The sequence below is a fragment of the Lepisosteus platostomus genome, chromosome 4 (genome assembly GCF_059453375.1).
Source record: "Lepisosteus platostomus isolate fLepPlt1 chromosome 4, fLepPlt1.hap1, whole genome shotgun sequence".
Lineage (NCBI taxonomy): Eukaryota > Metazoa > Chordata > Actinopteri > Semionotiformes > Lepisosteidae > Lepisosteus > Lepisosteus platostomus.
In genome coordinates, this window is record NC_142614.1 from 33,066,885 (window position 1) to 33,094,313 (window position 27,429).

General features: G+C 36.5%; 1 protein-coding gene across 7 annotated transcripts; it reads left to right on the forward strand.

The window, feature by feature from the left end:
- Positions 1-1,062: 1,062 nt before the first annotated feature.
- LOC148673128 (programmed cell death 1 ligand 1-like) lies at positions 1,063-26,098 on the forward strand. Of its 7 annotated transcripts, none has more exons than XR_015935941.1 (9): positions 1,471-2,048; positions 6,209-6,268; positions 7,435-7,791; positions 8,960-9,241; positions 14,123-14,248; positions 14,993-15,046; positions 17,235-17,291; positions 19,383-19,606; positions 20,604-26,098. XR_015935941.1 is itself a non-coding variant. In XM_088629420.1 (8 exons), the coding sequence occupies exons 2-8, from the start codon at positions 6,214-6,216 to the stop codon at positions 19,015-19,017; spliced, it is 993 nt and encodes a 330-aa protein (XP_088485546.1). In that variant the 5' UTR covers positions 1,063-1,216; positions 6,209-6,213; the 3' UTR covers positions 19,018-19,376. The 7 variants fall into 7 exon arrangements, 4 of the variants coding, with proteins under 4 accessions (XP_088485546.1, XP_088485547.1, XP_088485544.1 ...); XR_015935943.1 differs by having other exon boundaries at positions 1,474-2,048; positions 14,993-15,064; XM_088629420.1 differs by lacking the exons at positions 1,471-2,048; positions 19,383-19,606; positions 20,604-26,098 and adding exons at positions 1,063-1,216; positions 18,956-19,376.
- Positions 26,099-27,429: the final 1,331 nt, after the last annotated feature.

Sequence of the window (27,429 nt, forward strand, 5' to 3'; positions counted from 1 at the left end):
TCAGTGCTCTCCATGAAAAACTGTGATTGGGTTTCAAAATTAATATTATCCAAACTATAATGCAAATAAAAGACTGTTGATGTTAGAGTGGGGAGATGTGCCCGAGTGTGAACTGCAAAAAAAAACAGGTAGTGGGGAATTAACCTCTGCTTTTTCCATTTTTGTAGACCTAAATGATCTACTGACGACAATCAATTCAACATCAACACTTCAAATGCTTGCAGATATACACTTGCTTTAATACAGCAACTGCAGGACACAGCAAGAAAGTAGCATCTATCTGTGCATGATTAAAAACCACACGCTTTTGCACTCTGAAGCAATTCATCCACAGTGCCCCCCATTAAACATTTTTTAATTTCATTTTTGCTTTATAGCTAGACTTTAAAAACTGTTTATTACAGAGTACTTTATTACAACCCTTTCCACTTGCTACGTTTAACTGCTAGTTCCTATCTCGTGCACCGAAATGCGTTTAGCACTGAGCTTTAACTCCCCGTGCTAAACATCCTCAAGAAATGGTATTAGTCGTTTACTCCTAAAAATGTTCATTTCGTAGAGTCAATCACTGTGAATATCATAAATGATTGTTCGCTATCAAGCATAAATTGACGTGGATGTTCATTATTTGTAGTCTTTATTTAGTCTACATTAAAATCTAAGGAAGGAAGATGGGAAACATCCATGTTCACTCTACCTCCTAACATTTTCAAACAGTAAAAGAAAACGCTAACTAGAGCAGCGGCAATATTTCCTCGTAAATAATCATACTGCGGAACAAGCTAAAGTGTGATTCCCTGGAGTATAGTTGTGAAAGTTCGCAGTGTTTCACTTGAAGCATACAAAAACTCATCGGGCAATATAAGCAATTCTGACGGCAAATGTAGGAGTTAAATGCTTGTCTTGCAGATCTTGTATAGGACACATGTACGCTTAACCTGTCTTTTATACATAATTTATTAATTAACCTATAATAATATATTTTTATTTAAAGGTCTTGCCCATGTTATTTGATTATTGTTTTTTTCTCGTGAGCAAAGCATCGAGTTACCGTATGTAAATTGATGAACGTCCTGTGTAAACACAGTTTGGGTTCAACATGAAGAGGAAGTTGGAATACTAAAGCGAAAGTTTTCTCTGTATTTAATACGTCTGGTGTTTTTCAGGCTCAGCAGAAGACGGAGAATAGGCAAACTGAGAAGTTCGCGTCACGAAGGTACTGTTACAAGCTAATCTGTCATTATTTGCTGGTGATGTCGTTAATGTATGCTGCATATGGTCACTGTGTCTTGCCTAGGTTTAGCGTTATTACTACTGTAGCTTAATTATGACACTTTCTGGTACCAGATAAAAAACCGTGACACTAAGGTTTATTACTAACTCTGTTCAGCGATGTCTTCATTCTCGTGGACAATATGATGAAAGAGAAATATTAAACATATTTTCTAGTAATTACGGTAAAGTACTGTATAAGTAGTGAATTACACCTTAGATATTTGTCAGTGGTCTTTAGACTTCTGAATGTATTGCTCCTTTCTCAGAAACGCAGTACCGTTGTGGTGTATAGTTCGGACCTAATTGTTTTACTTTATTATGGGCTACGTGAGGATTACATTAAAATACTCAATTAATTAGAAGTGAGTGTTAACGGGTGTGTTGACAATATTAGAAACAGTAACAATTACTTTGAATAATAACAGTCCGTTGAGGAACGTCAACATTTCACCGTTTCCGATATACAGTACCAATAGCGCTTTGCAATGAGTGTTGTTGGTTCCAGCTGCAGTTTTCCACCAAACTACATTTTTATAAACTACATTTAAGTGTAGTGATTGTAGTATTCAACGCAAACAACCTGTTACCAAACTGATCGGATTAATAATCCTGTATGATTTTACCGCTACTTCTCTTGCCATTAAGATCCCACCTACACTTAAAAGAAGCAGTTTTAATTTCACAGCTAAAATGCCAAAGGTTGTCTGAGTGCAAATTTTCGTACTTTGCACGGAAAATAAGTATATTATATAGCGAATACGGGACTTCAGAAGGTAAGCTACCCATGCGTGGGTGTAGTTTTACAAGATAAATGTACTGTAGGTGTTATTCGCATTATATATTGTATAAGGCGCGGGGCAAGCCATTGAAGGCGTTTACAAGAATCCACTATGATGAAATGCTATGTACTACCCACTTATTTGTTTCAATTTGACAGTCCTGGTATAATGTTATATTCCGTTGAATAAGTCATGCACTATTTTGCTGACAACGGTGAGTGCCAAAGTAATGGGTGAAAATAAATCTGTCAATCGTTCGATAGCTGTATATAACAAATATGAATGACATTTCACTGTTGCATTTTACGTGGGTTGATGAACCAAAGTAATCCTGTGTGGGCAGATTTGATACATCGTACCAAAGGGAAAAGTATATTGCTTTTGATTCTTCCTTTCCGTTTACTTATAGCACATTACCGAATTAACTTTTGACATAGTTCGCGGTGTTAGTGCCAATTTCTGCTCTTCTTCTCAACATATATATACTACTGTAGTTCAGGTGGGTAGCTGCGTCAGCATGCGTAGGCTGCAAAGGAACAAGTAATAGGTTTATTCCATGCTGAAAAAAAGAAGAAAGAGAACACAACGTTACAGCCGTGGAGCCTTCTTCATACTTCTTCAACGTTGTGTTTCGTTGTGTTCTCTTTCTTCTTTTTTTCAGCATGGAATAAACCTATTACTTGTTCCTAGATATACTACTGTCCGAGTTACTGAATGGAAAGCGTGTTTTGCGGGAAATATTGACAAGGCTTGTGTGCTTAGATCATTGTATAGTTTTCTACTTCAATCACTACAGTTTATTTATCATCACAATTTTAGATTACTTTAAACCTTTGTTTGTCCAGCTGATCATACCTATGTGTATATAATCCTGTGAATCAAACTGTCTTCCAGTTTTTACGATTATTACTGTATGTGTTAATTGTTTCTAAGGTTTGGAAATGCATACTGTATGTATAGTGCAGTCCATAAGTATTTCGAAATTTAAGTGACACAATTTGTTATGTTTTGGCTCGGTACTCCAGCACATTGGATTTGAAATGAAACAATCACTATGAGGTTAAAGTGCAGAATGTCAGCTTTAATTAGAGGGTATTTACATCTACAGTATATTGGGTGAACCATATAGGAATTACATAGTCCCCCCAATTCATGGGACCAAAAGTAATTGGACACATTTATTATCCATACTTTTCTCTTTCCATCACTCTGGTACAGGTTAATCTTCGTCTCATCTGTCCATAAGGCTTTGTCCCAGATCTCTAGATGCTTTTTTATGTACTTTTTTGCAAACTATAACCTGTCCTTTCTGTGGCCTTTCTTACCAGTGGTTTGCATCTTGTGGTGAACCCTCTGAGATGATGCTGGTGTATTCTTCTCTTCATGGTAGTCTTTCACACATCTATGCCTACATCCTGGAGAGTGTTCCAAATCTGTTCAACAGTTATAAAGGTGTTTTACTTCACGATTGAAAGTATTCTTCGGTCTTCCGTAGTCTACCAGGTTGTTTGCTATGGCTAAGCTCACCATTGCGTTCTTGCTTCTTTTTCAGCCTCATGACGGCCCGCTTTAATGGCTTTAACACTTCTTTGGTCCTCATGTTGAGAGACAACAGCAACAGACTCCAGATGCAAATGCCGCATCTAGAATCATCTCTAGACCTTTTGTTAGCTCTCTTGTGCATGAACTAACGATGCAACAACACATAGCCAATGAGCAGCCGATTGTCCAATTACTCTTAGTCCCCTAAAATGGACTTAGTCCCCTAAAATAAGACTGTGTATATAAAGGGCTGTGTTTCGTATATGGTTCACCCAATATAAACATAAATACCCTCGAATTAAAGCTGACATTCTGCACTTTAACCTCATAGTCATTGTTTCTTTTCAAATCCAACATGCTGGAGTAGAGAGCCAAAACACCACAATTTGTGACACTGTCCAAATACTTACAGACTACACTGTATATGATGATTGTTTACTGTGGGTTGTATCATCAATGATTACTCATAATTGCAAAAACAGAAAATTGTGTGAAGGTGTTCATTTGTGATAGTTTTGATAGTATTTAAAATATTTTTGTTGAAAAGAGATGGATACAAGTTTGTCATATTGTTGTATGTCTCTCGTAAATAGGAATGTGACTGTTATACAGTGTAATATGTGTTGTGGGGAAGAGAGGAATGCATTGCTGTTAGGAAATGCTATTTTCATTAATTACTATATGTGAAATTAAAGTATATTAGTCTGCTGAATTTTGAGAAAGTCAGTTATATAGGTAATGTATGTAATTATGGTTATGTAGGTACTGTATTTACAGTATACTTTCTCTTCCTCTTCTAATACACTTTTACTATTCCTACTAAACTTTAAATAACAAACAGGATGTAAGACCACATTTTTAATTGTGATGGTGTTCCACATGAAAAGGCACTACAGATGAAAACTGATTTTATGAACTAACAGAAACACACATGCATTTTCTCGGATGTCATAAATTCTCGTACTGTAGGTGTTCAAGACACTATGTCATGTATCCCGTTATAAAGGTCCCTGCTTGGTTCTTTTTGGGTTGAGTAAGTGGTGACTTAATTCTACATTTTTGATTTGTGAAGGCATTATAATTTATGATACGATCTTCCTTAAACACTTTTGTGCCTTTTGAGTTAACAGGTAGTATTCTCACCAAGAAAATTGGAATGTATTGAACTGGTCCTCTATAGTTTGTCAATTGTGGCCTTCAGCTTTATTCACCTGTAATAAGGCCATTATAGCTTTGGAAATGTAACACAATGTATTGGCCTACCATGTTGTTTTATAACCCATGCTGTTGAATCTGACACCTTGGCTTCTTTCAGGAAATGTCTGGATAACTTTCTAACACCTTACTCTGCTCAAAAACACCTATTAATTTTTCATTTTTTTCAGAAGAAATCATAAAACATTTAAATAATTCTAACTGTGTTCTTTTAGTTTCTAGCAGGTTGCCTTTAAGAGCTTCGTTTCAAATTGGATTAAATAAACTTTAGCAGTAGGCCTTTTCCAAATTCCATTAAAATAATTGTGAATTAAAAACTGTATTTTTTTTTACTGGATAATGTTTTCTGTATTTTCAACTATTTTGTAAAGCAATGCTATTTTATAGAACATTTTTTATTTCTATTTAGATTATCCCCTTGGGATATGAAAGGTGAATGGACATCAGAACCCTGTGGATTTTCGTAACAAAAAACAAAAACTAAAATACCAAGATAAACCAAACACTTTATTAATATAAATTGATTTTGAATTGTATTCATACATTAATAAATTATACAAGAATGTGCTGTTGTTTCATCTTCTGTTGGGTTATTCAATCCGGAAATATCTTGTATTTTCTCCTCAAGCTCCATTTGTGAACATGTTAAAATGTTCACAAATGTTAAAGTCAATGGTTAAAAGAAATGTTAAAGTCAATGGTTGAAACATGTGTGTATTTTTGTCTATATTATACAATATATTAATTATGAATGGCTCTTATTTCTGATTACCTACAGAGAACCTAACAAAATTCTATTAATTTTATTCTCTGCAGAGAATCTAATCGAAAAATAGTTTGAAATCCCATGGAAAACATCCTACTGGTATCCCATAAAGTTTTGGAATAGGATTTCAGTAGCATTTCCTACTAAAATTTTGTTTATTATCAAAAATAGGAATTCCTTTGGAATCCAACAGAACATTCATTTGGAATCTACAGAAATCTATAGGATTTCCAGTAGTGTTTCTGACTCAATTACTTTCATCTGTGAGATCAAATACCATATTTTTTTTCTCCATTTTGTGCTACATGCACTCCACAGCAGGTTAAGAACGTTATATTCAACAAAACACTGGATGTTATCTTGGCTGGACACATTTGTACAACCTTAAATGGTTACTTTGCAATTTTGAAACAAGTAATGATAATTATGTAGAATAACAAAGCTTTCTTTTTTTGGTCACAAGCTGCTTAATAAGCTATAGAAATATTTATGAAAATGCAAACCATTCAAAATGATGGGGTGCAAGATTTGTGATTAATAGATGTGCAAATGATGTAATTTATTTTCTGACTCATACAAATTTGACAGATTAATTGTATGCTTTGTAAAGTTTCATCTTATTTGTTTTCAGGAGAAATGGATAACTCAGTCCTTATTATATTTCAAGTTGCGATGTGGCCTATGTTTCCAGGTATGAGTTATGTTGTTTTACTTTTTATAAGACTTGTGGAAAATGTTAAAAGTTGTTATTATCAAAAGAAATAAGATCTACAGCTAAGAGCTACAGGCTTGGCCTGTTTTATTTTTTTGGTGAGCAGGTCCACAGATTCACTGCTACTTATCTATTTATCATTGCAACTTTGCAACATCACATACTGTGTTTCCTGCTGTAGGAACTCCTGCTATAGTGTTTATAATTTCTATAGTCAGGTATACCGGACATTCTAGATATTTGTCTCCATTTTGTTGTGTGTAGGCAAAATGAACTACTGTATAATGAAGTAATGGCAGCTTAATTCAGCTCTAATGGAATCTGACAGTAAAGTAAGATCTGGTGCCCATAATAGATGTTGAAAATGAACAGCAATGCTCATTAAAGGTCTAAATTAGACCGTATGTCGGATCATTATTAAGTGGAATGATATTTAATTTGACCTTTTTTTTAATCCATTGTTAAACCTGGACTACAAATGCAAGATGGCAAATGAGAGTGCCTACATTTTTCAATTGAAGAACATTTGAAGAGTTTAAAACTTTTTTAGGAACATCCCAAAGTATATATCAGGGTGGTCAATCCCCTGGTTATGGAGAGCCAATCCAACAGGTCTTTACCAGCCATGCTTATATCATCAATGTGTAAAAGTGTCAAGACCTAGATTCTGAGACTTGACTCTCATGAGTAAATTAAGTAAGTTATTTAAATCAATTCAGTCTGGAACTGTAGTCTGTACATTAGTGTCTTCAACCATCTTGTGCCTTATGGAACACATATACTGTGTTTATAGTTAGTGTAGAACAATAGGGTATTGTAGAGTACTAGTTATTGCTTTATAATTAAAAGATTATGGGTTTGAGTCCTGGGTTGTGCTGTTGTACACCTTTGTAAAGAATTCACTTATACTACTAATATTTTAATCAATGAAATTAAATTAAATAAGTTTGATTGATTTACATTATTTTAGATTATTAATTAGCCTGCAGCCCAACTTTGGAAGAAGCAGTTAGAAATTTAATGGATGGATTACTTATTAATATAATACTGTATTTTGCCATTGGAAAAGTTGTTCAAGTACATTTTGTAAAGTAACATTTAATGGTGTATGTACCAAAAATATGATTTTTTTTCTGTTTTTCCAGCTCTTTTCACTGTGGATATGACTGAGTCTTCCTTTCTGGCTGAGTTTAGGGGGAACGTCACTATGGAGTGTCGATTCCCTACAGGGGGTGGCGAGACCCTGTCCAGCCTCAGAGTCTACTGGCACCGCATCCTGCCTGAGCCTCTCCTGGAAGTGTACAAGCTGGAGAGCGGAAAGGAGGACCTGAGCACCCAGCACCCCAGGTATAAAGGCAGAGTGAACCTGCAGAAGGACAGGCTGAAGCAGGGCCAGGCTGTCCTACAGATGTCCAATCTCAGCATCTCTGACTCTGGGAAGTACAGGTGCATTGTTGAACAGGGAGGAGCTGACTATAAAGAGGCCACCCTCAATGTGAGAGGTGAGTTACATATATTTGCATTTTTTATTATATGTCAATTGCTAATAGTAATAAATCCTAGATGTGCCAAATGCTTCCAGTGCTTCAGACCTTAGACAATCTAACTTTATACACGAGGAGAGAAGTGAGAGACAGTGATTATCCTTCTCTGTGCAAACACATTGGCTTGCATTCAAATGACTTGTGATTTGATCTGTAAATTATTTGTAAATTATCAGGAACACCAGCCCTCTGTCATGAATCAAAGATGCACATCACACATTAGAAAATCACATTCATACTCCTATATACTGTAGGTCTGGCCCAATTCTTGTGAAAAATATTTCACAGAAACATCCAAAAAACATGACAGATAACTGATGTCTGGTTAGTTTCTGCTGTTTCTTTTATGTTAAAAAGTCCCAATAATAAAAAGGTTACAGGACACTGTACACATACTGTACATGTGATATGTATTTCAGAACAAGGAAAATAATTAAGTTAAGGAGATGAAAATGATTCCAGAACCTCTACTACCATAATAAAACCCTAAACAGAAACACATACCTTCTTAATGAATAAAAATATGTGCTAATTGCATAGCTGAGAACAGTGCCTCTTTAAAACAGTAATTGATGTTAATTATTTATGTTATTTACTGTAAGCAATCTCAAAATGCATAGTGAAATCTGAAAAGATAATGAATTATAGGTTACTTAATAGGGTACAGGTGTCCTTTTTACAATTATACTTTAGAAAGTGGCTGGAATGGACCGCATAAGAATAACCAAAACTGGCCTTGGTTGAAAGCTTTACACCTGCAGAGGTGTGTGTATTTTCACACTAAGCAGCTCTGGCTACTGACTCTGTTAAATTTTTCAACCAATATTTTGATGCCAGATAATACTACTCTATAACATTTGTTTTCAAAGCCTTGAATAAACCTCTCTTTACCTGTGATAAATGCCTAAATGTCCTATAGGTGTTTTTATTCCATGTAGTTTTATCTTGTCAAATCTTACAAGGTCTGTAAGAGGCCCAGGATGAATAAATGAATATCTGTGAACAGATTGTTCTTACATATTTTACTTACAAGCACCAAGTTAAACTCAAATCTCTTAAAAGCTCCCCTCACTTATAATATTTCTTACTTTAATGTAGTTAGAACATGCATCCTTTTGTCTTTCAGCTGCCTATACACCTATAAAAACAGACATACGTCGAACCCCAGATGATGAGAAGGTGGAACTGACCTGCGAGTCAGAAGGCTACCCCTTGGCCAAGGTGATCTGGTCAGATGCAAGTGGTCTGAACCTCACCTCAAACGCCAATGAAAGCATATTCTTGCTCCCTGATCAACGGTACCACATAAAGAGCTGTGTCATTGTAAACAATACCATAAATAACACATACACCTGCACTTTCTGGAACGAGAGTATGATTAACTACGCAACGAATCTTACTATTCCAGGTATGATAGCAATCCCTTCCATCTATTGTTCCCATATTCTTCAAAAACAAACATCTGGCAAGAGCTCCTTTAGTGTTTATTACAATGCTCAATTCATAGTAGATGCTTTGTGTGTGTTGCACAGACCTATTTAGACACCTATTCCAAGGGACACTTTGAGACAACTGAATATTTCAAAAGTACCCTTACACACAAAATTAAACAACTGTTAATTAAAAGTTTAGTTTATTTAGTATTAGTTAATAACAAATTAAATAATAGCTTTATTTGGTTATGAAATTCCCACTTAAATTATATAACATAGCATGATAGAAAGTAGAAGGTTAGACCCTAATACTTTTCTAGCAATGTCATTTCTTAAATATTTTGTAGGCTGGGCTGGGATCTGACATGAAATAGGAATAGTTGTGTGGAGTGATGCAGGTACAACAGTATATCTGTACATTACCAATTGCCCCATACAAATTTAATTTATCAGAGGAAAGTCAAGATTAATATTCTTGATTAAATTAGGCATGTGAGGAAAGGGAAAACCTTAACAAAACAAGAAGAAGGAAAGCTGTTTTAAAAACAATCAATACTATGAGCTGCATGCATACTGTATAGTGTTATTAGATGAAAGGACAGTATTGTTTTAAATGTTCTTCTGGAAAACCTCATGACATCAAAAAGAGAAGTCACATACTGTATCTCTCCTGTCTGCAAACAAGGATGGAATTAGCATAGAAAATTCATGTGAAATCATTTAACATTTCCGTAAAACTAAATTTAGAAATGGGAATGATGTTTTAGAATTCTTCTGATATCCTTGTTCTATACACTACACCATAAATCCATCATGTGCCTTAACGTGGAGTACATTTGTTTAAAAAAAAATAGAAAAATCTGGAACCTGTTATTATGTTGGCCTCTGTTTAATTTGCCAGTTATCCATCGGAACTTGCTGTCGCAGAAATACAGTCATGTGTTAAAACTTTGTATCTGCAAACTATTATCATTTAAGGCAAGTAAGCAGAGATGGTTTTTCTCATAGTGAAGTTTCAGAACACAGACAGCAGACAATTTATATTTACGCAGGAGCGCAGTGTCACTGTTAGATACAGGGATCTCCTAGTCTATTCTGCAACACCAACCCAACCCTGGTACTTTTTGGGTAACTTTGCATAATCTCTGATAGACCTACTTGCAGCAAACAGTAGGTAGAATGATCAAGGCACAAGCTTGGGTCTGCAGGGCATGATGTCTTTCCTCATCTCCTGGCCTTTTCTAATATGAAAAAGGCCAGGAGATGAGGAAAGACATCATGCCCTGCAGACCCAAGCTTGTGCCTTGATCATTCTACCTACTGTTTGCTGCAAGTAGGTCTATCAGAGATTATGCAAAGTTACCCAAAAATTAGCCAGTCAAGACCCCCTCCACCCTAATAGTGATATTTAGTCACCTGAACTTGTGAGCACAGATATCCTCTGCAGAAGCATCAGTGATTCAGAATCTGTGAATAGAATAGATAATTTTCTAAAGGATATGTTTTGTTTCCTTTGAGAAACACAGCAATAAGCTCAAAATTGTGGATGAATTATCCATTTTCCTGAAGCTGTTTATTTGTTTCAACTAGTATGGAAATCCAGATTACATTTGTGTGTGAAAGTACAGTATATGTGGTAAGAAAACCATTTCACCAAATTTGTGATACATATCAACAACTAATACAAGGGGAGATGAGACTCTCTCTGTTGCAGGTGATACAACAACAATACAAGCATATTAGAATTAGGTATAGATTTAGATTATTTTTAACTTTTCATCCTTGAGATGAGAGTATGTTATTCAGATAAAAAGGTGAACATTTTTTAGATTTACCTACTTATCCTTTGCAAAATTAATCGATAGACCTTAGTGCATTTCTCTCTTATGTTTGCTATTTGTGTGCGTTGAAAGTGTGAATTCACATTGTGGATGATATTGCGGTCAGGGCCAGATTTAGACTATCACAGGCTCTAGGGCTAAATATTTTCAGGGAACCCTCCCCCCTCAAACACTCCAAACATCACTACCAACCAACAAACATAACTGTGCCCTACATGTCATTACATTTAAAGTTCAAATCTTGTTCAAAACATTGTACAAAACAGAACTTAAGACAAGTTAGAATCATTTCTTAATAGCACAGTATTATAGGCTTCCTGCATACTGGCTGACATATGAATTTCGGACACTTCAAAAACGCTTTTTACACCGCCACAGACGGTCTTCTCAACAAACACAAAATGCATTCCTACGTTATTCCCAGAACAACAGACTCAAAACTGCCCACCCAAAATCACAAGCACCATTATAAAAAAATGCAGTTAAATAATGCAAATCGCATAAAATCATCTAAAATGCAAATAGGTCTTTTACTCCTCCGTGGCGGGAGTGACAATCAGGACCATGGCTGTTAGCCTAGCTGATAAACCTAGTCAAGACAACGTAATCATTTGACCAGTGATTAATACAAATAACAGTAGAGGTACATGTTCAGTGAGAAAAAAACAAACATCTTAGTTACCCTCAGTAAAGCTGAAAGCAATGCATGTGACCTGAACTGAACTTTTAAGAACAGTGAAAAAAACAGTTTTGAGTGTGGAGAAAGAGTTTTCGTATGTTGCTGTCGAATACTGAGGCCTGTTCCTCTTACATTAGGGACATGAGGAATCGGCACGCAACTTGGTACACTTCATAAATCGAATCCAATCAAGGACGAACTGGCACCACCAGGCATTCTGGGTGAATTAACAAACAACTAGGGACAGGACAGAGAAGGAGCGCCCTCTGGCTACAGAGGGCGTGACAGTACCCATATGCACTATACTGTAAAACACACAGCACATAGCCTACGAAAGCAAAATGCAACATGTAAAACAATGCATAAGAAACTGTGAACCGTCTATGGAAAAACAGCTAGCTACAGACTAATGAACAAAGGCATTCTGATGCTAACACACCATCCCAACGAAATTATAGCAAGCACAATTAAGTTAGAAAACTTTACAGAGGTCGAACAGAGATGCCACGGTTGGCACGGAAATAATAACATAATCTAAACAGGCCTAATTTAGTCTAATATTCAACTTAGCCCTCCCTTTGATGTATTTTGAGTTGCCATGCGATGTTTGGTCTACATCGCAAAGCGAATACGGCAGGGCCTGGCGTTGAATATGATAACTGTCCAGAACTGGAACAGTCCAAGCATGCTTTTTTTAAAAAACAAATGACATTTGTTATCCATGCTAAACTGATTAACTTTGGCAAGCTCGTGTGCGAGTAGCTTACTCGATGTTGCACCACAACTGGCGGGATTTAACAGTACCGGTACTTAGCGATACATGAATAAATTGCAGCAATCTACTGTCGTTTCCTAATTATACCCCAAGTGCCCCAGTGGTCCTCCCCCCTCCCGCCCCCGCACCCAGTCGGGGAGCCTCAGGCTTGAGCCCCGGTAAGCCCGTGCATTAATATGTCCCTGATTGGGGTTGGTAGTGATTACTGCTTTTTACTCCTTGTGGCAGGTGCTGAGTAAAGGTTTTCTCTTTGGTTGTTGATAGATTGTGGGGCTTCCCCTTGCATTTTTCCTTAAATGGAAAAACATCATCAGTTTTTTTTTTACTATATACCCACCTAATTTGGAATTTCCAGTCATATCTTTATGTTTTGGCTCACAACAATGCCCTCTGCAATGAGAAAGTTCCAACTCCACCCACCCGTCAACTTTTGGACCCGTTACAAGTTTTGCAGCAACATGCAGAGGTTAAACATCAATTAGAGGAGAGGTTTGTCCCTCAGGGATGTCACCACGGTGCTGGAGATGTTGAGTACATTGCAGGGCATTTGCTTAGCTGTGAGTCAGGAGAGCTCTGGTCAGCTAGTCCCAGCCCTACTCTGATGGGTGACTTTGGCACCTCAGCTTGTGGCGGTATTGCCTCTGGCACAGTTAACCTCTGCCACGGCATGCTGGAATGAGCACGTCTGCAGGCTGAGCCCCCAGGGAGCCTCTCCCACTTGATTTTCTGCATACTGTACGTGTGGAGACCCTTGAGTGTAGACGAACCTGTTCTACTTGACTCTTGCAGAGCAACACTGATTGAAACTCCCTTTTGTATTAGTTGTGTACAATTAACAGATTTAATGATTTTCAGGTGCTTGCATTTCTCTTCTATGCAATCACTTTTAGAGAAGTGCTGCCTGTCTGGAATGTTCTTTTTGTGAAATTAGGTTATTTCCAGCTTGTATTAATGTCGTGGAACATTTACTGCTTAGTCACAGCTAAAGTTCCACAAATTCTAAATGAAGCTATCCAGTCTGCTGAGTAGAGTCCTAAAGTGCAGTTGAGGAATGCAGAAAACTTTAGGACACACTGAAGAACACTGATCTCATGGCTGTTTCTGTCTCTGAATGAGAAATGAGTTTTAGCTTCAATTAATTACATCTGTTGTCCTGTTTATTACTTGTACTGTAAATCAAAAATATTTTTGTACACTTTGTACACAGCCTTCTCTTGTTAAAATCCTATGCTCTTGTATTTTCATTTTATTTACTCATCTTAATTTTGTGAACATACGGTACAACAATGTACACTATGATACTGTTATTGAATGGTTTCTACTTTCTATAATGAAAGGTGGAAAAAGTACATATTCTATAACATACAAAAAGATCTGTTAACAGGTTTCCAAAAACAAAAGATTCATTAGCAAGCTTTACTTTACACATATCATAAATATTTCATATTTAAATAAATAATACATTTAAATAAATATTTATCATAATTGGTAATTTGATAAAATTAGAATAATCATAACATTTCACATAACATTCCATGTTTTGCCTTTCTTTGCCTCATAGATGATATGAAGAAAACTGAAGAACAATCCCCAGCAGGGAGAAAGTCTTCAACTATAGTTTGGGCCATAATGGTTGTGGCTGCAATAGTGGTGACTGTGGCTATCTTGGTAAATCACAGGTTTAAAGGTAATTTCTGTTTATATGTAAGATCTCTTAAAAATAACAGATCAAGCCTATGGTCTGAGCTGTGTTGGTTCCAGTGATAATGGGCCCGAGTTACCATTTTCACCAGGGGTTGTGGCAACACTGAATAATGAATTGCTAAACAGTGCTGCACCCATAAAGTCCTAATTACATTTGTCAGTTTTTCTAGTCTGTAACAGGGCTTTGTTAGCTAATGCTGTCATGTAATCTCTATGGGATGCTCAGTTCTAGTTTGCTAAATCTAGTACCTAAAAGTTAAGACAAACTCAGATGAGGCGAAATATAGAGCATCTTGTTTCATTAACACCTCTGTAGCTCTGCTTTGCTTCAGTAAACACTGTAGCTTTTAAACTTTTGTATTTCTTGAAGAGAAAGTTGAAGGTTCCCTGTATGCTGTGAAGCAACATATTGTATTCACCAGGGGAAGTCTATGATGGCCACAGAAGCCTTAGAAACATTGTATGCTGTAGCCATGAAAAAATATATATTCTGAGTATGACAATAAGTAGGACTTTTTCATTATTTTTAAGTATTGTGTAATTGTTTAACCGCATTTCTTGTTTATTAAGTGGCTTAATATGTGCTTTGACTTTGCATTTTCTATATTACTTTCAACTGCCTCTTTTGAAGACATCCCCTCTGTGGCCCATAACCTTAGGGAATTTAAAAACATGGGACTGTGGATTTCCTTTAAATTCATTTTTTTTTTCAAATCTATTTTCACAGATGTAAAGGGACTCAAAAGAAGTAAGAGAAAGGAGGAAGACTTTGATGCCTTATGTATGTATGATTAAGATCGTAAGTTAAGTATGTCAGTCATATTGCTTTGTTGACGAGGGTGCAATAGGGTTGTAACGTGTAACGTATTAGGACAATATGTGCAGTCTTAACACAAATTAACAAACATATTACAAATTGTATTGTGAAATGTAGCAATATGGTTTCAAAAAGATCAAGAATGCTTTAGCATTTGAAACCATTTGTGTTCAAATCATTCACAACTGTTAGACAGTAGATCTTTCACAATGTTATTGTGCCGCGAAAAATTGTGATTCAACAAGTATTCCAGGCTTGAAATAGTCTGAACATTGCTCTTTTATTAAACATGCTGATATAAGGTTCAGACACATCTAAATTCAAAACTGACAAAAAATCTCCATGTGTCCTTATGAAGGTAAACAGAATGTGACAAACAAAATAAATATAAAATAATTAAAATAAACCTCAGTGGTTGGTGTAATTTGCAACACCTGAATTCTGGTCATGTACATAGGTTCATTATTGTCTGGCACAGTTCTGGCAAAGGAGTAATAAAGCAGAAGCAAATGTGAAAAAACATTTATTAACAAATATCATAATGAAACACAACATTTTACATACAGTAACATACAACATTAAACAAAAACATGTATTCCAGTTACATTGTTTACAACACAAGGCATCTCAGAAGCCTACTTTCTACAAACCCAGACATTTCTGAGTGCTACCCTGTAACTTGAAATCTTATACAACACTTTCACAGGCCTAAAAGACAGATAAAAGAACACAATGCAGCTCTGAATCTCCCTTTCTATTACATGGATGTCCAAAAGCGAATGTGAATCTATCTTTCTATTCTAGGATTCCACAGTAAAGGAAATCACAATTTCCTAAAATAACGGATACCAATATGTCTAAAACAGGGATCCAAATAATTAGTCAGAGTCTGGTCTCAACCTGGCACAAACGTAGAGCAGGAGACGGGTGACAGTGTTTCTTCTCTCTGTCTCTCTTCTTTCCTTTCCCTCTTTTTAATCTATGTTTCTGGACTATTGAAGACTTTAACTAACTAGAGTAAACAGTGTTTTTACAGTGACTATGATCAGCACATTTTGCACACACCTATGTATTTATTTTTATTTATCTTGTTTGTCTTTTGTTTTATAACTATTCTGATGTCTGTTTTGCTTGTCTTGGGCTGGACTGCTGTAACACATCAATTTCCCTACGGGATTAATAAAGTATTATCTATCTTAAAATTAAAATTCCCTTTCATACTCTGTGTTTTTCTGTCTGCACGTTCAACTGCAACTAAGTTAAATTAAACATTGTTTAAACCCATTGTTTCTACCCATTGTTTCTAAATTTTACAATACCCCTCCATCCCTAACAATATAAAGGTGAAATGAGTAGTGAGGATCTCCATTAAATGTGTCATCTAAAGGACGGGTGCTCCCACAGCACAGTGTCTCTTGTCTCTGTACTGTGGCAGTGTTTTGGAAATTCTGGTGCAGGTGGAAGAGTATTACCCACTAAGCCAATAGTGCAACTTACAGCAGCTACAGTACCTGGTGCCCCATGCCAATACGGACCAGGCCTTGCTTTGCTTCTGAGATCTGTCAAATTTACACAACAAGGTGGTAATGCTGCCATCAACTAATCTTTTGATTAGTCTTTTGAATGACGAGTGATGAGTGATGCCTGTCTCGAATCAGTATACTGTACATCAATTATACATCACTTTGTTTCCCTTGAAAGACGTACTGCATCTTTAAATAAATGCAAATAAAATCAGTGAATTTAAGTGTGCTTTAATTCCTTTCTTACTTTCTTTCACTCAGAGGGTAATGGTCCCCTGCAGCCTTCACTTTGTATGATATGTAATTGATGCTACAGGTAGTGATTTATGTGTCTGTTAAGTTGTTCACTGATTTTTATGAAAATGTTTTCTTAATATAATGAAATGATATCCTTACCTGTTATGGTTAATATATTTGATATAATACGTCACTTCCTATCTGCTTCCTATCTGATTTTCCACTTCATATCAAAAGTAATCTTCTGTGGAAGTTACTGGGTGTGAGGTAGACACATTTTTTGTTTTGTTTTGAAGCTGTCGCACTTTGTCTTTTTTAAAAAAAAAATGTCAAACTCAATTTATATTGTTTTCTATACTGACTATTGAAAATATTATTTTTCTTTCAAACAGCCACTGCCCTCACCATAAATAGTGAAGTTCCAACTTCTATTGTCACCCATGAAGAAGGTACGTCAGTTAACTTGGTATTTCAGCTGTACAGAACTGAATCCAAGCAGTTCTGTCAGACATACTTGCCTGTATGGAAAAGAAAAAAAAAACAATTGGTCAATATTGGATATTAGAAAGAGGCCACATCTGTAACCTGAGGTCAACAGCCCTCTCAAGTATAGAAAGGTTGGACAAAAGGTTACGTAAGAGAGGTTCTGAATGATTGAGTATTGTTCTTCAGGAAACCAAAATACCAAATTAGTGTCACCCTGTGTCCTCATGACTAGAGTCACAAGTTGTTTTTATTAATTTTGTCAGCTTGATTACTGGTGCAGAATTCCTGTCACAGAGCAGTAAAAAATGATGAGGAGGAACAGTTGAAAAGCCACAAAGCATGTGATCTTCTTTTAAAAGCTGTTTTAGCTATTGCATAAATAAAAGCACTTCTAGTAAAAGGAATAGGTGGAAGGGGTTAATTTGAGGTAAAATGTGAGGTACATTACCTCACATTAACTGCTAGTCTAGGATGGTCACTACAGAAAGTATACTAACAATACTGTACAACATATCTCAAAGAGCTTACAAAAATACTTTCCTAAATAAATTCCTAAATTCTGTATATATAAAACACAAACAAAAGTACACTCCTTATAGAAATGCAACAGATATATTATTTATTGAAACAGGACAGACCCCAGGCCTGGAGAGTGGAAGCTCAGGCCTTGTTTATCCATATTGATAAAATATCCATAAAAACATCCAGTCACATCTGTTGTGGAGACATATTAGGAAGGACCCAGTAGTAGAAATAGGACCTTCATTGTCATTTCATATTCTTTGTCATTTGCCAATAAGAATAGACATTCATAGACTCACTGTGTAGGTGGGGAATACTAAACAAAAAGAGAACCTGCTTTTACTAGAAAGTATGTATTTCTAAACTATGTCGCTAGGGGAGGAATGCTGATGTTAGTCATCCAGCAGGGGAGAAGCATTTAAATAACACTGAATTATCTAAGAAAACAGTTAATGAGGAGTCTGGAGCTTGAAGCATGTATAATGAAATAGAAAGTGAAATCAGATTTCCTTTATTGTGCAGTGTCTGTGGTCTGAGTTTCAGCTCCACCCTTGGATTACAATATGTAAACCCTGAAGGAATGATTATTTAACAAATGAGATAAACCTTTGGGCCATCTAGACTGTTTGCAAGGATGTCATCTAGCCTTTTCTTAAAAGACGGCTTCAACATCATAGCTGCGTGACTTGCTTTATAATAAACATGCCTCACTGTATCTGAAAAATGTGGAAGGCATATACTTTGTTTCAACATTTTTCTACCCCTATCTTTGAAATACTTTCAATATTTATTTACTTACATAAACAGTAGGAGAGGTTATTCCAAAATGTTGGATAATTGCTATTTGTTTTTAGGGTTATCAGATATAATTTCTGTAATAAATATACTCTTGTGAATGCACTGTGTGTGGTAGCATGTACTATACCTTGCAGGCTTGGAAGGAGAGAGAGTGAGCTCTTTTATGCTTACAGGCCAAAGGTACAGCTTAGTCTGTAGTGGCAATAATAATAATAAGAAGAAGAAGAAAAAGATGATGAATTCCTTACACTTATATACATGTAGAACTTTTCTGGACACTCTACTCAAAATTCTTTTCTGGTAATAGGGACTCCCCTCCAACACCACCCATGTGCAACATCCACCTGGATGATGCAACAGCAGCTATAGTGCGCCAGTACGCCCACCACACACCAGCTATCAGTGGGCAGGAGAACAGAGTGATGAAGCCAATTCATAGATGGGGATTATTAGGAGGCCATGATTGGTAAAGACGGACGAGACATTTGACCAGGACACTGGGGTAACACCCCTACTCTTTTTGAGAATATTTTTTCCTGGGATTTTAATGACCACAGAGAGCCAGGACCTCAGTTTTACATCTCATCCAAAGAACAGTGGTGCCTTTTTACAGTATAGTGTCCCCATCACAATACTGGGGCATTATGACCCACACAGACCGCAGGTCTCTCGTCCAGGTACTGACCAGGCTCACACCTGCTTAACTTCAGTGGGTTGCTAATTGTGAGTTGCAGGGTGACATGGCTGCTGCAAAACATGAGTGAGGGGCATCACAGTTTCTGGACAGGAGAGCTGCATTAGCTCATTCAACAGGCCCAGGTCAATAAGGAATGAGGAACAGGGAAGGCCTGCTGTACTTGGGCTGGAGGTGTTGACACCTGAAGGAATGAGGCATTGCTTAGCAAGGAAACAGCATATCTTCTCCCCAGCAGCCAAGAGGGATGTGCCCAGAAAGCAGGTGGAAACCTTTTTTCTTCCATATTGGTCTTATAATCCTCTTACTTAGCCCAGAGGAGTGACTGATTCCATGCACTACCTATTCTGACAACCTCTTTCCCTCACTCAGACTAGCTGTGCCTTATTGTACAGATTTTCCCAGTTAACAAGTCATTTAAATAATAATAAACTTTATTTTATATAGCCGCTTTAAAGGTGGCTTCTCAAAGCTCATTTTGGCTCAAAACTACACTGCTGAGCCTGGAATGTCAGCCAAGATGGTGACTATCTCATGCAGCCACCTCTCTCTATCTCACACACTGACCATACAAATTGAATAAAAATGAAAAAGCCAGATACTGTCCTCAATTAATGACAAAGCAACCTGTCGTAAGTGGTGGGCTCAGCAGTGATTCTTTGGTCCTGTTTTCATCAGTTTGTTTATAAATGATATAAGCAGATATGCTCATATTAGTTGTTTCAAGCCCACCCCTTCTCCCCTTTTAAAGCCCTTATTTAATATACTTTTGCCTTGTTTTCATGCTGCTTGTAATCAAACTAAATTCTAGATTATAAAAATATCTCAACAGTAACATTAAATTTCACTCATCATAAATTAACAAAAAAATATTTTAAAGATCAAAAGGTTGCATCTAATGCCATGGATCTAGGCTTCAGTGTGAAATGTAAATAAATAATGTTCATTCAGTTATATAGACAGCTACTATGGAAATCTAGTTCATCTTTCCACATACAGTGTTGTACATCCGGAGAGCAGTATTGGAAGCTCTGTGCAAAAACAAGCCCTTAGAGATCAGTAAGCATATCTCCTCCTGCCCAGTCTGAGGCCCTGCTTAAGTGAAAAAATATTGTAGCACTGTTTCTGAAATTGTGATACATTCTTCACTAACAATTTTCTCTAAACTACAGTGCAAAGACTTACAGTACCAATGGTTTTGTACAACATTTTAAAATTAGGTTCTTACCCTTATGTTCTCTTTTTTATGCTCTCCTGACAGGCAACCTCAAGGCATGACAGCCTTACTGCCAATGTCACAGAAGCTGACGATAGGAGAACAGTCTCCTTGTGGAGAAACCGTCCTGGTCAATACCTCGGTTACTACTTGGACACAGGCCAAGAGCTTTGGCGCCTTCAGTCTCCATTCATGCAAACCGATTGCTGCTTCATTTGGAGGGTGCCAAGGGAGACTCTGTATGATGAAATGGCATACAGAGAACAGTTATATCAGTGCAGCCTGAGGGCATCTTTGACAGGTCCTGTTGATGGTGTGTGCATTCTAGTTGAGTACTGCCAAGAGAATGCAAAACTACAGGACTCTTTGAAAATGTTTCAAGGGGACCATCAGTGTGGAAGGGTTCTAGTCAGAGCTCGCAATGGAGGATGCAGTAACTTCACAGACTGTTTGGATTCTGCAGCTCTGCAGATAGCAGATGAGCCACTAGATTACAAGAGGGAATGCTGCAAAATGCCTTATTATACGTTTGCAATGGGACTTGTTTCATGTGTAAGCTGTAGCCAATGTTGTGTTTTTATTTTGTTTGCTTTTTCAGCACTTTAACTCCATGAAAACACATTGAAAAATGTGTTGGAAAGCACTTTTACCTCAGTTTGGCCTCTAACTCTTGTATTTATTATATTATTTATAAATGCAAAACAGTTTTGTTTTACTGCCGTACACAGTAGATTAATCTAAACCAGGCAATTGTTGCATTAAACATAACTACTGCTTTCAAAAAAGAAAGGCCATAAATGTCAGTTACCCGACTCTTTAAATGTAACTATAAAAGTTATTTTTTTGCAGATTTTCAATAGCTTTTATTGTTTGTGTAGATTTAATAGTAATTCATAAGATTTAAAGCATATTTGCTAATTGTATTGCCGTCAGGATCGCTGTTACAAATCATTCAGGAAACCAGAATTTAAAACCAGATTTTAACAAAGAATATCAAGGTCCTTCTTGAAGTTGTTGATTGTAGCTGAATTGTTTAACTTCTGTGATAAATTCTTAAAATGTGTTATTTATTCTAAAAGGAATGAAAAAGAACTAAGTCTCCTGATTCAGCAAGTGAAGTCATAAATGATTAGGACAATTAATTCAGGATGATCTGGAATTTCATGAATAATGAAGTATTTAAAAGGGAGAAAATAACATGCCACTGATTAAAAGACAAGCCACTCAGTTCTTATGTCTTATGTCACTCTATGACAGAACATCAGGGAATGAAGTGTAAAACAAATTGTTTGGACCAAATAGTATTTACCCAGCTCTGCTTAAAGAAATCATCTGAGCTTGTAGACCACTCACTAGGGGATTTCAGATGACTCTTAGGGGAGTGAATGTGTACACTGATGTCAAATAAAAGGGGACAAAATACAGCCAGAATTATCGCCCAATCAACCTAATACCAATTACATCTGAAGTTAAAAATGTAAAGAACTAAATCTGAAAGATCCAAATTAACACTGTATTCTAAAATGCAGTCAGTACAGATTTAGATTTATAAGACACAGTTAATGCACAAATAAGCCATAGTGCGCCAGAACGCTCACCACACATCAGCTGTCAGTGAGGAGGAATGCAGAGTAATGAAGCCAATTCATAGATGGGGATTATTAGGAGGACATGATTGGTAAGGGCCAATGGGAAATTTGGCCAGGATGCCGGGGTACACCCCTACTCTTTTCAAGAAATACCCTGGGATTTTTAATGACCACAGAGAGTCAGGACCTTGGTTTTATGTCTCATCCGAAGGATGGCGCCTGTTTACAGTATACAGTGTCCCCATTACTATACTAGGGCATTAGGACCCACAAGGACCGCAGTGTGAGTACCCCCTGCTGGCCCCGCTAACACCTCTTCATTTGATTTTGTCATAGCAAGTCGTGGGGGCTGTTAATAGCGCTATGACTGAGTATCTGTGGGTGTTACACTACAGAACTGACGGTAATGGGTGCGCGCTGCGACTCTCTACAACTTGCTGTGATTTTCTTAAGATTATGTAAATGAAGGCTATGACTGAAAATCCTAGAAAAAGTTGTGTAGTGTGGCATTAAGATGATATGTTGTTTCTTCTATTGTGAAACAGTTCTCAATTCATGTGCACATTTTTTCTCAGTTTTCTATCACTTTGTAATTATTTATAAAACCTCTTTCCAAAGCAAAGGACACCGTACATAGTGAAAAAGAAAAAGACAAAGTACAATAGAAAGTAAAAGAAAAAATTTAACAAAAACATACAGGATAGAACATAGGTCAATCAGACATAGGCCCGAGTACAAAGGTGAGTTTTGAGTTCAGATTTGCAGAGAGTCAAAGAATTTGTCTCTGTTAGAGTCTGAGAAAGAGCATTCTGTAAAGGACCAGCGACAGAGAAAGAACTGTCACCAAAAGTCTGAGATTTAGTCCTGGGTGCAGTGAGCAAAGGAAAATCCTCAACTGAACGGAGTTTACTACATGAGTTCAGAGATATACAGTATGGGGACCCAGATTATATATAGCCTTAAATGTCAGTAACAAGATCTTGTATCGAATACGTGACTTTACAGGCAATCAATGTAGAGACTTTAGTGTAGTGATATGCTTCCAAGATCTGGTGTGGGTTAGAAATCTAGTTTTGTATGTTGCAACTTACTGTATTAAGAAGAGTGTTAGGGAACCTATAGTGTAAAGAGTTGCAGCTTTAATGTTTGATGCATGAATCAGGTACTCACTTTTGGATATGGATAGAAATTGTCTAATGCTGGCAACATTTCTAAGTTGAAAAAATGTATTTTTCTGCGGGGCTCAAGTCTTGTATGTGACTCCCAGATTCCTGAATACGACTGACACATGAATAGGGAAGCCATACATCATTATTGTAAAGCTCTCCAGCTTTTACAGCTAATGTTTGCTGCCCACCAGTAAAATTCCTGTTTTGTTGCAATTTAGATTCAGGGAATTTAATGTCAATCAAAGCTTGATGTCATATAAACAAGAAATAAGTGATGGATCACAGGGGGAAGAGGTCTTAATGTAAACCTGAGTATCATCTGCATTACAATTAAACTGAAGACTATTTTTGTGTACACTTTGACCAAGAGGAAGCATATAAACTGTTGAAAGTAATGTGCCCTGTTGCACACCATGAATGTGTGAATCAGTCTTTTTACAAGAAACCTTATCAAGAGCTTCTTTAAGTAAGATTGATTAATTCACCCCTATCACGAGACCTGGCATGCATGACTGTGAATTTAAATCAAAAGCCATTTACAAATTAATTTGGCTGAATATTTTAAACAAAGCAATGTACAATTGTACTCATTCACATAGCTTTGAATGTTACTTAAGTAATGTGGGTGTAACCTTTTCAAGAGTAGTTTTACATCTAGTATATGAATCCACAACTTTCTGGAGAACCATAACCACTGTTCCACACTGCTGCCAATCTCTGTTTTAGGACATCTGAACATCTAAAAATTCCTTCAATCCTGAAATGAGTCAGATTTCTGTAAAAAAGGCACAGGCTACACAATTTTAAAAGCCAGAAAGCTAATTAACCAGTAGAATTTTGAATTGATCTGAATTCATGCTTGAGTTCAATGGGGCAACAGTGGTTAGCAATGTTGCAGCACTTTAAGTCCTGGGGTGCTTGTGGATTTTGTATATTCTTCTTGGTTCTCATGGGTTTAGTCTGGATACTCTTTTCCTCCCACCATCTAAAGAGATACTCCAATGTAAAAACAATTGCCCTGGTATGAGTGTGTTCTGGTGTCTGTGCATGTTGCAATGAACTGGCTTCCCTTCCTGGCTGTGTTCCACCTTGTGACTGTTGCTTGCCAGGATAGGCTCTAGCTTCCCCTGTACTGGATAAAGCACTTGAAAAAAAATGAATGGACAATCAATTTGAATTAAATCATTAAAATTGAAACAGGGGCCACACGCAAAGAAAAGTGAAGCTGTACTACTGTCTTTGGGATCCTGAGAACGTAAATTGTCTCTAGGAAAGTCCACCATGCAGGTGGAATTGATCAGGTCTATCAGGGAACTGGCAGGTAGTTCTCCGGGGATCCTGAGCATAGCCGTGAGTCCTGCAGGATGCAGAGGCAAACAATCCAAAACCATAATCCAGAAGCAAGGTTGATGGGAGAAGCTAGAGATCACTAAACCAGAAAGAGCCAAGATCAAAAGGGAAAAGTTAAGTCTAAAAACCAGGAAATTCAACAAGACAAAAACACAGACTGGAAAACACTAAAGGAGGCTTTTCAATAGTGAGCAAGGTTTTGTGCGTGGGAACTTTAAATAGTGAAGGGAGAGAGACGTGGTTGGATAATTGGTTCAGGAGTGAGAATATGTGGAATCTGGTGCATGTGAGAATGTGATGGGTTCAATTAGGAATGGGATCGTGAAACAGTGGGTTTGGGAATATAATGGCATTTGCGAGGGAGAGTGCAGGGCGTGACAAGGTCCTAGTGGATTAATGACGTTACAATTCTTTTGAAAGTCTGAAGCCTTGGCCAAGCTTCTGAGAACTGGGAGACACTGCTGACAGACAACTAGACACTTATTGTGTAAATGGAAAAGAAGCACCCACACAGTGCCCCAAAAAAGACAATGTGTTTTGCAGGTAGATTCGTCTTTCTTTTTATTTGTTCACAGACAAGCATATACTCAAGAGACATGTAAGCTGGAAAGAGGAAGGCAATTTTATGGCAAAAGGTGAAATCATAAAGTCTAATTACATTGAGTGCCAGATAATTATCTAGGAGACCTCTGAGGACCACAATCTCATAGAATTCAACCAAATGATACCCATCTATCTGAGACCCTCTGCAAAATTGTAATCAGAATATTTTCTTCTGTTTTTTTGAATAACGTTACTCTTGTAATTCTCTTTTTAAATAAAAAAATGCCATTTTAATACCAGTAAAATTAAGTTTTTAAAATTAGGAAAAAATTGTCCTATGAAATAATCATTACATATGTCATCAAGGGTTTTTGGTCCTGTTGTTTTATTAAATGAAGTTCATTAAACTTTACTATTTTAATTCTCACTTCAGTTTTTGCTTGGAAATAACAAGATACTGTAAAGTGTACTGTGACTACCACTGGCATGTTTAAAAGGGACGTTAGGAAGAGGGTCACCATTGCATTTTTAATCAGAGATAAGTGAAATGGAGCTACAGATGACAGCAATATGGACAACCTTACTATTGATTTCATTAAAGGACTTCCTAGCTTTGCCTTAAGGATTCGCAAATATTCTTGAAAGTTGTTTATGTTCTTTATGTAAAAACTGTAAATGTGTACTTCATAGCAATCAATGTAGCTTTGTAGTTTTTAGACAAAGAAAAGAGAGATAGCAAGAAAATCCAATTGTAGTTGAGTAATTTGTAAACAGTAAACTTTCTCTACAAAAATAAATATAATTTAAAAAAAGAATTAAACACAGTAATGTTTTTATTTGGCATATTCTGTTGGATTCTGATGCACTAATAAAGTACTATTAAAACCTTGCATTTTAAAATTAATGACTACATCTGTTTACATGCAGAATTACATTATTACAGTATGTTTGCAGTGTTCTAACAGTTGTGCACTTTCTTCAAGATTCTGTTCCTTCTGAACTCTGGATGCAATAATGGCATACATATTTTACACCCATGTGATCATAGTGCTATACCATTGACATTTCTTACTTCAAAACAGTTGTCTTACAGGTGTCTGTATACTTTGTAAAGAACTTGTGGCTTATTGACAACAAACAAAACTAGTGATTCACAACCGTGTGACTTCAGGTGCACTGTCATACGTTGAAATATAATTAATACTATTTGGCGGATCCACATTTCCTACAAACTGATTTCAACACTTAATATTTTGCATGACTGAAATAATTATTGACAAAAACAGAAGTTCAAATGTGTGATGCAGTTTCCAGTCAGTACTGTTTTACAATTATGTCTAAAACAATCTGTTAATCCAAATTTAAAGCATCATGCATCATTAGAGTTTGTTACTGTAGCTAGTTCTATTTTGTATTGTCTGTGCTTAGAACAAAGATCACATTTCTAAGTAAGGTTGTATCTCAGTATTCCTCAGTTTTATAGAAAATGCTATACACATGTCTTAGTACATATGCAATTCCTATAGATTTTGTTTTAGTTAGAAGTTATGATTGAACAGGTTTGAGACAAGCAGTTCCTAATGTCATGAGTTTAGACAGTGCTAATGCTCAGCTCAAATGGCTCACCATGGTAAACTTTCAAGTAGTTCACCACCATAAGCTTGCATACTGATTTTGTATACTATTATTTAAATCTTCACCATTAGTTTACACCAATAATTCATATAAAAAATGTCCATAAATCTCTGCATTTCAGTGTGCCTTTGCCAGGAATTGACTATGATTTACTAGAATATAGATTATTCAAAAGATTACAGAATTCCTTTTTATTGCACATTCTATACAAAACAGCTCCAGAATGTAAGGACTGAGTATTTACAGTATTCTTCAGTGTATACTGAAAATGTAAAGATAAGATCATTTTGATCATATGTAGGTTTTTTGTGAGCATGTTGCTAAATGGCAACCATAAACAATCCTTAAAGCCAATGTCATGATATTTGATTCAAAACAGTTTTCTAAAGCAAACAAAATCACAGTCTTTAACAGATAAAAGAAAATGGGCTTTTGTGTCTTGTGACTGTGCGGGGAAAAAGACGGACTGCCCCATTTTGATTTTATCTGTTAAGCTGATTGACTTTCTCTCTAAGGGCCAAGCCAGTAGAGAATTCTCAGAGCCTCATGCACATGTCAGGTACTACACGCACACTGCAAGCTGAG